This window comes from Eschrichtius robustus, chromosome 10, assembly GCF_028021215.1.
Source record: "Eschrichtius robustus isolate mEscRob2 chromosome 10, mEscRob2.pri, whole genome shotgun sequence".
Classification (NCBI taxonomy): domain Eukaryota; kingdom Metazoa; phylum Chordata; class Mammalia; order Artiodactyla; family Eschrichtiidae; genus Eschrichtius; species Eschrichtius robustus.
Genome location: NC_090833.1, coordinates 81,952,098 through 81,965,879, shown reverse-complemented (window position 1 = coordinate 81,965,879; position 13,782 = coordinate 81,952,098). Strand labels below are relative to the sequence as shown.

Sequence of the window (13,782 nt, the reverse complement as noted above, 5' to 3'; positions counted from 1 at the left end):
ATATATTTAAGGTGATGAAAGGGAAGAACCTACAACCAAGATTACACTAACTGGCAAGGATCTCATTCAGATTTGATGGAGAAATCAAAAGCTTTACAAACAAGCAAAAGCTAAGCAAATTCAGCACCACCAAACCAGCTCTACAACAAATGCTAAAGGAACTTCTCTAGGCAGGAAACACAAGAGAAGGAAAAGGCCTACAATAACAAACCCAAAACAATTAAGAAGATGGTAATAGGAACATACATATCAATAATTACCTTAAATGTAAATGGATTAAATGCTCCCACCAAAAGACACAGGCTCACTGAATGGATACAAAAACAAGACCCATATATATCCTGTCTACAAATGACCCACTTCAGACCTAGGGACACATACAGACTGAAAGTGAGGGGATGGAAAAAGATATTCCATGCAAATGGAAATCAAAAAAAAGCTGGAGTAGCAATACTCATATCACATAAAATAGACTTTAAAATAAAGAATGTTACAAGAGACAAGGAAGGACACTACATAATGATCAAGGGATCAATCCAAGAAGAAGATATAACAATTATAAATATATATGCACCCAACCTAGGAGCACCTCAATACATAAGGCAAATGCTAACAGCTATAAAAGAGGAAATCGACAGTAACACAGTAATAGTGGGGGACTTTAACACCTTACTTACACCAATGGACATATCATCCAGACCGAAAATTAATAAGGAAACACAAGCTTTAAGTGACACGATAGATCAGATAGCTTTAATTAATATTTATAGGACATTCCATCTGAAAAGAGCAGATTACAATTTCTTCTCAAGTGCACACGGAACATTCTCCAGGATAGATCACAGCTTGGGTCATAGAGCAAGCCTCAGTAAACTTAAGAAAACTGAAATCATATCAAGCATCTTTTCCGACCACAATGCTATGATATTAGTAATAAATTACAGGGAAAAAACCGTAAAAAACACAAACACATGGAGGCTAAACAATACGTTACTAAATAACCAAGAGATCACTGAAGAAATCAAAGAGGATATCAAAAAATACCTGGAGACAAATGACAACGAAAACACGACGATCCAAAACCTATGGGATGCAGCAAAAGCAGTTCTAAGAGGGAAGTTTATAGCACTACAAGCCTACCTCAAGAAGCAAGAAAAATCTCAATCTAACCTTACATCTAAAGGAACTAGAGAAAGAAGAACAAACAAAACCCAAAGTTAGTAGCAGGAAACAAATCATAAGGATTGGAGCAGAAATAAATGAAACAGAAACAAAGAAAACAATAGCAAAGATCAATAAAACCAAAAGCTGGTTCTTTGAGAGAATAAACAAAATTGATAAACCTTTAGCCAGACTTACCAAGAAAAAGAGGGAGCGGACTCAAATCAATAAAATTAGAAATGAAAAAGGAGAAGTTACAACAGACACTGCAGAAATACAAAGCATAATAAGAGACTACTATAAGCAACCCTATGCCAATAAAATGGAAAACCTGGAAGAAATGGACAAATTCTTAGAAAGGTATAACCTTCCAAGACTGAACCAGGAAGAAACAGAAAATATGAACAGACCAATCACAAGTAATGAAATTGAAACTGTGATTTAAAATTTCCAACAAACAAAAGTCCAGGACCAGATGGCTTCACAGGTGAATTCTATCAAACATTTAGAGAAGAGCTAACACCCATCCTTCTCAAACTCTTCCAAAAAATTGCAGAGGAAGGAACACTCCCAAACTCATTCTACGAGGCCACCATCACCCTGATACCAAAACCAGACAAAGATACTACAAAAAAAGAAAATAACAGACCAATATCACTGATGAATATAGATGCAAAATTCCTCAACAAAATACTAGCAAACAGAATCCAGCAACAAATTAAAAGGATCATATACCATAATCAAGTGGGATTTATCCCAGGGATGCAAGGATTCTTCAATATACTCAAATCAATCAGTGTGATACACCATATTAACAGATTGAAGAATAAAAACCATATGATCATCTCAGTAGATGCAGAAAAAGCTTTTGAGAATATTCAACACCCATTTATGATAAAAACTCTCCAGAAAGTGGGCATACCTCAAGATAATACCTCAACATAATAAAGGCCATATATGACAAACCCACAGCAAACATCATTCTCAATGGTGAAAAACAAAGCATTTCCTCTAAGATCAGGATCAAGACAAGGATGTTCACTCTCACCACTATTATTCAACATAGTTTTGGAAGTCCTAGCCACAGCAATCAGAGAAGAAAAGGAAATAAAAGGAATACAAATTGGAAAAGAAGTAAAACTGTCACTGTTTGCAGATGACATGACACTTTACATAGATAATCCTAAAGATGCCACCACAAAACTACTAGAGCTAATCAGTGAATTTGGTAAAGTTTCAGGATACAAAATCAATGCACAGAAATCTCTTGCATTCCTATACACTAACAACGAAAGATCAGAAAGAGAAATTAAGGAAACAATCCCATTCACCATTGCAACAAAAAGAATAAAATACCTAGGAATAAACCTACCTAAGGAGGTAAAAGACCTGTACTCAGAAAACTATAAGACACTGATGAAAGAAATCAAAGATGACACAAACAGATGGAGAGATATACCATGTTCTTGGATGGCAAGAATCAACATTGTGAAAATGACTATACTACCCAAAGCAATCTACAGATTCAATACAATCCCTATCAAATTACCAATGGCATTTTTTACAGGACTAGAACAAAAAATCTTAAAATTTGTATGGAGACACAAAAGACCCCGAATAGTCAAAGCAGTCTTGAGGGAAAAAAACAGAGCTGGAGGAATCAGAGTCCCTGACTTCAGACTATACTACAAAGCTATAGTAATCAAGAAAATATGGTACTGGCACAAAAACAGAAATATAGCTCAATGGAAGAGGATAGAAAGCCCAGATAAACTCACCCACCTTTGGTCAACTAATATATGACAAAGGAGGCAAGGATATACAATGGAGAAAAGACGGTCTCTTCAGTAAGTGGTGCTGGGAAAACTGGACAGCTACATGTAAAAGAATGAAATTAGAACACTCCCTAACACCATACACAAAAATAAACTCAAAATGGATTAAAGACCTAAATGTAAGACCAGACAATATAAAACTCTTAAGAGGAAAACATAGGAAGAACACTCTGACATAAATCACAGCAAGATCTTTTTTGACCCACCTCTTAGAGTAATGGAAATAAAAATAAACAAATGGGACCTAATGAAACTTTAAAGGTTTTGCACAGCAAAGGAAACTATATACAAGACGAAAAGACAACCCTCAGAATGGGAGAAAATATTTGCAAACGAGTCAATGGACAAAGGATTAATCTCCAAAATATATAAACAGCTCATTCAGCTCAGTATTTTTTTTTAACTGACAGTTAAAAGGTATGACTTTTTTTTTTTAACATCTTTATTGGAGTATAGTTGCTTTACATTGGTTTGTTAATTTCTGCTTTATAACAAAGTGAATCAGTTACACATATACATATGTTCCCATATCTCTTCCCTCTTGCATCTCCCTCCATCCCACCCCTATCCCACCCCTCTAGGTGGTCACAGAGCACCGAGCTGATCTCCCTGTGCTATGCGGCTGCTTCCCAATAGCTACCTATTTTACGTTTGGTAGTGTATATATGTCCATGCCACTTTCTCACTTTGTCCCAGCTTACCCTTCCCCCTCCCCGTATCCTCAAGTCCATTCTCTACTAGGTCTGTGTCTTTATTCCTGTCTTGCCCCTAGGTTCTTCATGACCCTCTTTTTTTTTTTTTTTAGATTCCATATATATGTGTTAGCATACGGTATTTGTTTTTCTCTTTCTGACTTACGTCACTCTGTATGACAGACTCTAGGTCCATCCACCTCACTACAAATAACTCAATTCCGTTTCCTTTTATGGCTGAGTAATATTCCTTTGTATATATGTGCCACATATTCTTTATCCATTCATCTGTCAGTGGACATTTAGGTTCCTTCCATGTCCTGGCTATTGTAAATAGAGCTGCAATGAACATTTTGGTACATGACTCCTTTTGAATTATGGTTTTCTCAGGGTATATGCCCAGTAGTGGGATTGCTGGGTCGTATGGTAGTTGTATTTTTGGCTTTTTAAGGAACCTCCATACTGTTCTCTATAGTGGCTGTATCAATTTACATTCCCACCAACAGTGCAAGAGGGTTCCCTTTTCTCCACACCCTCTCCAGCATTTATTATTTGTAGATTTTTTGATGATGGCCATTCTGACCAGTGTGAGATGATATCTCCTTGTAGTTTTGATTTGCATTTCTCTAATGATTAATGATGTTGAGCATTCTTTCATGTGTTTGTTGGCAATCAGTATATCTTCTTTGGAGAAATGTCTATTTAGGTCTTCTGGCCATTTTTGGATTGGGTTGTTTGTTTTTTTGATATTGAGCTGCATGAGCTGCTTGTAAATTTTGGAGATTAATCCTTTGTCAGTTGCTTCATTTGCAAATATTTTCTCCCATTCTGAGGGTTGTCTTTTCATCTTGTTTATGGTTTCCTTTGCTGTGCAAAAGCTTTTAAGTTTCATTAGGTCCCATTTGTTTATTTTTGTTTTTATTTCCATTTCTCTAGGAGGTGGGTCAAAAAGGATCTTGCTGTGATTTATGTCATAGAATGTTCTGCCTACATTTTCCTCTAAGAGTTTGATAGTGTCTGGCCTTACATTTAGGTCCTTAATCCATTTTGAGTTTATTTTTGTGTATGGTGTCAGGGAGTGTTCTAATTTCTTACTTTTACATGTACCTGTCCAGTTTTCCCAGCACCACTTACTGAAGAGGCTGTCTTTTCTCCACTGTATATTCTTGCCTCCTTTATCAAAGATAAGGTGACCATATGTGCATGGGTTTATCTCTGGGCTTTCTATCCTGTTCCATTGATCTATATTTCTGTTTTTGTGCCAGTACCATACTGTCTTGATTAGTGTAGCTCTGTAGTATAGTCTGAAGTCAGGGAGCCTGATTCCTCCAGCTCCATTTTTCTTTCTCAAGATTGCTTTGGCTATTCGGGGTCTTTTGTGTTTCCATACAAATTGTGAAATTTTCTGTTCTAGTTCTGTGAAAAATGTCAGTGGTAGTTTGATAGGGATTCCATTGAATCTGTAGATTGCTTTGGGTAGTACAGTCATTTTCACGATGTTGATTCTTCCAATTCAAGAAAATGGTATATCTCTTCATCTGTTGGTATCATCTTTAATTTCTTTCATCAGCATCTTATAATTTTCTGCATACAGGTCTTTTGTCTCCTTAGGTAGGTTTATTCCTAGGTGTTTTATTCTTTTTGTTGCAATGGTAAATGGGAGTGTTTCCTTAATTTCTCTTTCAGATTTTTCATCATTAGTGTATAGGAATGCAAGAGATTTCTGTGCATTAATTTTGTATCCTGCTACTTTACCAAATTCACTGATTAGCTCTAGTAGTTTTCTGGTAGCAGCTTTAGGATTCTCTATGTATAGTATCATGTCATCTGCAAACAGTGACAGCTTTACTTCTTCTTTTCCGATTTGGATTCTTTTTATTTCTTCTTCTTCTCTGATTGCTGTGGCTAAAAATTCCAAAACTATGTTGAATAATAGTGGTGAGAGTGGGCAACCTTGTCTTGTTCCTGATCTTAATGGAAATGGTTTCAGTTTTTCACCATTAAGGACAATGTTGGCTGTGGGTTTGTCATATATGGCCTTTATTATGTTGAGGTAAGTTCCCTCTGTGCCTGCTTTCTGGAGGGTTTTTATCATAAATCGGTGTTGAATTTTGTCGAAAGCTTTCTCTGCATCTATTGAGATGATCATATGACTTTTCTCCTTCAATTTGTTTATATGGTGTATCACAGTGATTGATTTGCGTATATTGAAGAATCCTTGCATTCCTGGGGTAAACCCCACTTGATCATGGTGCATGACCCTTTTAATGTGCTGTTGGATTCTGTTTGCTAGTATTTTGTTGAGGATTTTTGCATCTATGTTCATCAGTGATATTGGCCTGTAGTTTTCTTTCTTTGTGACATCTTTGTCTGGTTTTGGTATCAGTGTGATGGTGGCCTCGTAGAATGAGTTTGGGAGTGATACTCCCTCTGCTATATTTTGGAAGAGTTTGAGAAGGATAGGTGTTAGCTCTTCTCTAAATGTTTGATAGAATTCGCCTGTGAAGCCATCTGGTCCTGGGCTTTTGTTTGCTGGAAGATTTTTAATCACAGTTTCAATTTCAGATGCAGCTCAATATTAAAAAAACAAACAACCCAATCAAAAAATGGGCAGAAGACCTAAATAGACATTTCTCCAAAGAAGACATACAGATGGCCAAGAGGCACATGAAAAGCTGCTCAACATCACTATTAGAGAAATGCAAATCAAAACTACAATGAGGTATCACTTCACACCAGTTAGAATGGGCATCATCAGAAAATCTACAAACAACAAATGCTGGAGAGGGTGTGGAGAAAAGGGAGCCCTCTTGCACTGTTGGTGGGAATGTAAATTGATAACAGCCACTATGGAAAACAGTATGGCGGTTCCTTAAAAAACTAAAAACAGAATTACCGTATGACCCAGCAATCGCACTACTGGGCATATACCCAGCGAAAAGCATAATTCAAGAAGACACATGCACCCCAATGTTCACTGCAGCACTATTTACAATAGCCAGCTCATGGAAGCAACCTAAATGCCCATCGACAGACGAATGGGTAAAGAAGGTGTGGTACATATATACAATGGAATATTACTCAGCCATAAAAGGGAACGAAATTGGGTCATTTGTAGAGACGTGGATGGACCCAGAGACTGTCATACAGAGTGAAGTAAGTCAGAAAGAGAAAAACATCATATATTAACGCATATATGTGGAATCTAGAAAATGGTACAGATGAACCAGTTTGCAAGGCAGAAATAGAGAAACAGATGTAGAGAACAAACTTATGGACACTAAGGGGGGAAAGCGGGGGGGGGGGGGAGGGGGTTGAACTGGGAGATTGGGATTGGCATATATACACTAATATGTATAAAATAGATAAGTAATAAGAACCTGCTGTATAAAAAATAAAATTTTTTTAAACGTTAGATATTAATACATGACTGTATTATATCACTTCTCCCTATATTATTTGCTTGGCTTTTTTTTTTTTTCACACACACACACTGTATTTTATTTTTACAAGAGATAAATAGACTGACACCAAGCATTGTACATGGATGACCACAACAAAAGCAACAATGATTACAATTACCAAACACGAAACACACTCATACTATGTCATAATATTGACATTCAGTCCGGTAATCCTCCACTGTAACAGCTCCTTTACTTTGCAGTGAAAATTGATTTGTATATTCTTTGCCTCTGAGTCCTTGTGGGATTTTTTTTTTTAATTCAAACAGAAAGTCACAAAAATTATACTCATCCTCATCAGTTCACTCAGTCCCATGTAATTAATTTTTTTTTCATCTTGATCTTTTGTTAGCACTTTTATGAGTTCATCAGTTTTTCATTAGAGTTCTGAAAATGCTTATTCATTCAGTTCAGCAGTATAGTCAGTTACCAGAAACCTGTACTTGTCAAGAGTCTTTTCCATGAATTTCTTGAAGATGAAACCCTTTTATAGGAACATATTTGCAAAAGCATCAGAGTACACCCAGAACTGTCTGTAAATGACAAAAGACTTAAAAATGACCACGGTTAAAGATGTGATGAAAGTTCATAATAATGCAGTTGATAAGAAAATTAGTTATTTCTGAGATATACATTTTAAAGTAATAACTAGGATTATGACTTATAACATTATACCAGAACATATGATTTTTAGAAATTTCATGTAATGTCTGAAACATTTATATTAACGTATTTCCATACAAATAACCCAGTGAAAGTTTAGTATTAGTTGTTTTGTTTGTTTGTTTGTTTTATACTGCAGGTTCTTATTAGTCATCAGTTTTATACACATCAGTGTATACATGTCAATCCCAATCGCCCAATTTAGCACACCACCATCCCCGCCCCACCGCAGTTTTCCCCCCTTGGTGTCCATATGTCTGTTCTCTACATCTGTGTCTCAACTTCTGCCCTGCAAACCGGCTCATCTGTACCATTTTTCTAGGTTCCACATACATGCGTTAATATACGATATTTGTTTTTCTCTTTCTGACTTACTTCACTCTGTATGACAGTCTCTAGATCCATCCACGTCTCAACCAATGACTCAATTTCGTTCCTTTTTATGGCTGAGTAATATTCCATCGTATATATGTACCACAACTTCTTTATCCATTCGTCTGTTGATGGGCATTTAGGTTGCTTCCATGACCTGGCTATTGTAAATAGTGCTGCAATGAACATTCGGGTGCATGTGTCTTTTTGAATTACGGTTTTCTCTGGGTATATGCCCAGTAGTGGGATTGCTGGGTTATATGGTAATTCTATTTTTAGTTTTTTAAGGAACCTCCATATTGTTCTCCATTGTTCTCCATGGTACAGATGAACCAGTTTGCAAGGCAGAAATAGAGAAACAGATGTAGAGAACAAACTTATGGACACCAAGGGGGGAAAGCTGGGGTGGGGGGAGGGGGTTGAACTGGGAGATTGGGATTGGCATATATACACTAATATGTATAAAATAGATAAGTAATAAGAACCTGCTGTATAAAAAATAAAATTTTTTAAAAACCTTAAATAAAAAAAAGAAAACCACTGGGTTACAAAAGCTTATAAATAAAATTATGTCCATTTACCTGGCATGAATAATTTTTGATTGAATATTTTGGGTAAAAGTTTAATGGAGACACTTGAGACGTGAGATGTCTTTCCGACTTTTACACATTCAAAAATATTTTGGGCATCCCTGCTTTGTGCATGTACTGTGCTAGTGCTTGTAGTATATCCATTAATAAAACGAAGAGCCCTACCCTATGGAGCTTGTACTCTAGTGGGGAAGACATAACATGCCACAGACATAAATAAATAAAATAAATAGAATGATAGGAAGTGCTAGATATAGGAACAAAACGAGGCCAGGGTAAAGGACCTTATGGTGAGGCAGTGCGCTACAGGTAGTGTAGTCAGGTTAGTCACACCAGAAGGTGATATTTGAGTCAAGACTTGAAGGAGGTGGCAGCATTTATCTGTATGACTTTAAGTCATTTAGATACTCAGATTCTTGGCTTACCTAAGTGAATATCTGATTAATGGCTTCCATATGACGCCCCCTTGAATACCGAGCAGTACCCCACCAAACTCAATTACTTAACACATTAATGGGTAGGGCATCTAGTTTTGAGGAGGGCCTTTCATTTCCTTCTCCCCTTTGCTTTTACTTCACTCTGATGCATTTGGTTGGAGGAAAGTGGTTTGAAGAGAAAGGAAGTCGAATATAATTTCATTGTTTTTTTTTTATGTACTCTTTTTAATTTGCCCATATATTTAACATTTTGGGGGCACTTCATTTTTCTTGTGGATTCAAGTTACCATCTGTGTCATTTCCTGTCCACCTGAAGGATTTCCTTTATTATTTCTTAAAAGGTAGGTCTGCTAGCAACAAATTCTCTCAGATTTTGTCTATTTGGAAACATCTTTCTTTTGTCTTCATTTTTAAAGGATGGTTTTGCTGACTCTATAATTATTTGTTGACTTTGTTATACAGCAGAAACTAACACAACATTGTAAAGCAATTATACTTCAATAAAAATGTTAAAAAAAAAAAAAAAAGAATCCGTACCTAGACACATCATGGTTGAATTGCCAAAAGCCAAAACAAAGAGAAAATGTTGAAAGCAGCAAGAGAAAAATCACTCATAGTGTACGGAGGAACCACAATACAATTAATGACTCATCATCAGAAACGAGTCCAAAAGGCAGTGGTGTGGCATAATTTCATTGTTTTTGAGGCTCATTTCTTGATGCTGTATCAGGTGTGGTACCAAAGTGGATGAGCACCTGGATGCTTTTAGGCACCACAAAGAGTCACTTCTCAGTGAGGGCTGCTGCTTCACTTGTTTAGGAGCTATAAACCTGTTTTTCTAGTCAGGTTGTCTTCTGTTCTCATCATAGCCTGCTCAGGGGGATGTGTCCTTACTGACCCCTTCAGATAGGGAAATGGAGGCAGATAGGGAAGTGGAGGCAGAAACAGGAAGAGACTTGCCTGATTTCATGCAGCCGGCGAGCAGCCAGGTGGTGGTGGGAGGGACAGAGTCTCAAACTTAACTCTGCCTCTCACATCTTACATTCTGCCAGCCAGCTCCTCTATGAATGCCGGGACAGACAGTGCAACAGTATGCATATGCTGATTTGGGAGCATTATCCTGAGAATCTGTTACTTTGAATGATTGCTCCTTGACTCTTCACAAGAAAAATGTTGACATTTAGGGCCTTCTTATTTTGCTTTTGTTGTAAGCCAGATAGCAGCGAGTGTGGAACTCTCAGACTCCATTTTTGTCCCATTATAGCTGAGGGAATATTTGTGTGTTTTGTACCTGGGATAATGAAGTTGACTTGTAATTACCACTGCTTGGAGTGAAAATTATAGAAAATTATGTGGGCACTACAGCCAAATGTAATTCTGGGGTCGCGCCTCTTGAGTTTGTATTGGTTTGTATAGTGGCAAGGGTGATGGAGTCAGTTTGGACCACCCCTGGCCCTTACAACGTCTTATTTAACCTCTCTGAATTTCAGTGTTCTGATCTGGAAATGGGAAAAGGTTTGGCTCCTTTTAGAGATATTTTGAGGTTTAAAGATATTGTCTGTACATCATGTGGCATATAAGGAGCATTCAGAAATGGTAGCTGTTGTCGTCATCAACCTCATAACTTGTCCAATGTTTCATGTATGCACAATTTTTTTCTTTTCTTCATGGTAGGATGCAGCCCATAATAGCATTCCTATCATGTTGGTAGGAAACAAGGCTGATCTTCGTAATGCTGCTGAAGCGGAAGGACAAAAATGTGTCCCAGGGTACTTTGGAGAAAAACTGGCCATGGTAAGAGTAAGAGTGGGTCCAAATTGGGAGGGATCTTTCACTTCTGTCTACATTTGCTGAAGAGGCTGTTTGACAAACTCCACTCTGTTTGATAAGTCTTCTGTCCCTATACAGGCAGAACTCCCAGTGCCCCCCATCCGTCCCATGAATGTAAATAATTACACCAAGAGTTAAACCCCTTGTGGAGGTAAAACAATCACATGATCATTTTCCCCCACTGAGTACCAATGACAAAGAGGATGCAAAATTATCCTGTCTTCCTCCTCACTCTTCCCCAGTTCCTGGAATCCTTCTCTAGGCCTGGAACCTAGGTAAAGGAAGAAGAATGGGTGTCCTGTTTTGAAAAGATGGGTTTGGTTCCAGAGGGTCACTGTGCCAAGGGGCAGCAGATGGTGCAGTGTGTCACCTGGGTAAAGTGGTGAAGAGAATTGGAAGACTCATTCTTTTCTCTAAGATTTGTAGTCATTTGGAATAGTATAAAATTATTTTTGGCTATGCATTTGTACAAAGGATGGACCTCATTTCTGTCCAGATTATTATTGTGGGCAGTGTTTATTCTCTCATTATTATCATTGTGTCAGAATGCTATGTGGCCCTCTTATGACTTGTCTTACCGAAACAAGGAACCAGATGCTCCTTAGGTCAAATATGAAGTTCTTATCATAACAGTCCGATCTGACATTGCTATCATTGTTGTCTGTCATCAGCATGAAAGGACTGCTCTGTAACATATACATGTGAACTTTAAAAAATTTCAATTTCACTATTCTAAGTTGGAATTGTTTCTTGTTTTAAATTTTAGAACTGTGAGCCAAATATGATAAACATCAAAACTAGGCAGTGAAATACAGAAGAGATCCATTCAACACATATTTAATTGTATCCACCATGTGAAAAAGCACTTCATTGTGAGCTGAGCAAAGGGTAGAGAACAAAGGAAACCATCCTTGTCCTCACATAGTTTACTGTCTGGGGGAGACAGATGTTAAACCCATGTAATCCACATATTCCCCTAGAGAGCTCATAATTTCTGGCCACATGCCAATTTTATTCCCTCCCCCACAATTTCTCAGATTTCCCAAGGTTTGCTTATTTATTATGCATCTCATGTCCTCCACCCTCCTGCATCCGCAAAGGCCATCTCTCTTTCACCCTATAACATCCTGGCTATGAAATTCAGCAGCAGCACTACCCATTTCTACTAGAAATACATTCATTTGGGGTATTTTTTAGATTTTCTATGGATTTGGGGGCTCATGGGTAAAGGTTTCACGGTAGTCTTTCCCCATTGTTTGGTTCTTCCTTCTCTCCCTGCTCCGGAGCACCCATCATGTCCTCCCCATATCCCACACAGGACTGTGTCGCCCACACCCAGCCCCACAGCACACATAATTCTCCTTTCCTAAAGGAAACTGTCTCCAGCTGTTAGACAAAGACACACAAAAATGACCTCATCAATTACAATTGTGGCAAGTGCTATGCTGGAAAAATACATACATCAAGAGGTTTTACAGTAGGAAGACCTAATACCAACTTTTCAGAGTTAGAAAACACTTAATCTTAACTTCAAGGGAGGATTACCTAAAAATCTAGAAGGTAGGTAAAAGTCAGCCTGGGGAAAGGGGTTACTAGGGATATGGGATAACCTAGGTAGTGGTAACAGCAGGTGAAAAGGTCCTGCGGTGGGAGGGAATTTGGAGCGTTGGGGAAATAGAGGGATGGCCAGGGTAACTTGAGCACTGTGAGTGAGGGAGAGTGGTGGCAGGTAAAACTGGGAGGTTGGCTGGGGCCACGCACAAGCTAGGCCTTGTCGGCCAGGTAAGCATTTCAACATTGCTTGAGAGGGATGGGAAGCATCGAAAGGTCTGAAGCAGGAGAGTGATATGATCAGTGATTGTATGTATAACCCCTGGGAGGTTAAATAATAGAATAGAAAATGTCCATTGGTTTTAGCCACACAGAGGCTGCTGAATCTTGATAGGAAAAGATGATAGGGTGAAGGGGGGGGGGGGGGCGGGATGTGTGTTAGCTGCCAGCCAAAAGGAGACATATTTTTGATGGACATCTAATTCCTAAGTGGTTACCTTAAGCTATCATTTTTCTCTCTCTCAAATTATTTGATAGAGAACATTTGGTAGTATGTGTGACACTTGGATATAAGAGCCTTAAACCATGAAATTTTGTATTGTGGGATTTTTTTTTTTTTCTGGATGCAAAATACAAATCCTCTTGACTAGGAACTGTTCCTGGAATAACTAGGCTCAAACCTGGTGTTTTTTTAAAGTCTTGAAACTCAATCCAATTTCTTAACTATTAGTTTTAGCATACTCAACAGGGCAATATTTTTATTTTATTTTATTGGTTTTAAAAGCGAACATTCCAGGAAACCTAATCAAAGCCTTCATTTAATGGTATATATATGTTTTTTACAGACCTATGGGGCATTATTTTGTGAAACAAGCGCCAAAGATGGTTCGAATATAGTGGAAGCTGTTCTCCACCTTACTCGGTAAAGTTTTGCCTTATATTTGGAAAACTGGATGTAGGACTGAATTTTCACTTAGCTGTTGTGTGTGTCAAATTTCTTGACCATAATGTGAATCTACATGGGAAAACGCTGTCTTGTCTTTCAGTAGTGGTTGGAGAAACAAGCATAGTTTTTATAAAAAACTGGTATGCTGCTTGTTCACTGTGAACATTGGCAAAATACCTCTACTGCCAAACAAAGCAGGTGCATCTGAGGTGTCACTGACATTTCTGCAAAATGTCCCCAC

General features: G+C 37.9%; 1 protein-coding gene and 1 long non-coding RNA gene across 2 annotated transcripts in view; one reads left to right on the top strand and one right to left on the bottom strand.

The window, feature by feature from the left end:
• LOC137770144 (uncharacterized) overlaps positions 1-13,782 on the bottom strand; it is a 54,512-nt gene that overhangs the window by 13,562 nt on the left and 27,168 nt on the right. The window lies entirely within an intron of this gene.
• The window catches only part of RASEF (RAS and EF-hand domain containing), an 88,603-nt gene that overhangs the window by 68,982 nt on the left and 5,839 nt on the right, over positions 1-13,782 (top strand). Inside the window, exons 15-16 of the mRNA XM_068552590.1 lie at positions 10,889-11,008; positions 13,441-13,517. Of these exons, the coding sequence (XP_068408691.1) occupies positions 10,889-11,008; positions 13,441-13,517 (197 nt within the window). The remainder of the gene's footprint in view (positions 1-10,888; positions 11,009-13,440; positions 13,518-13,782) is intronic.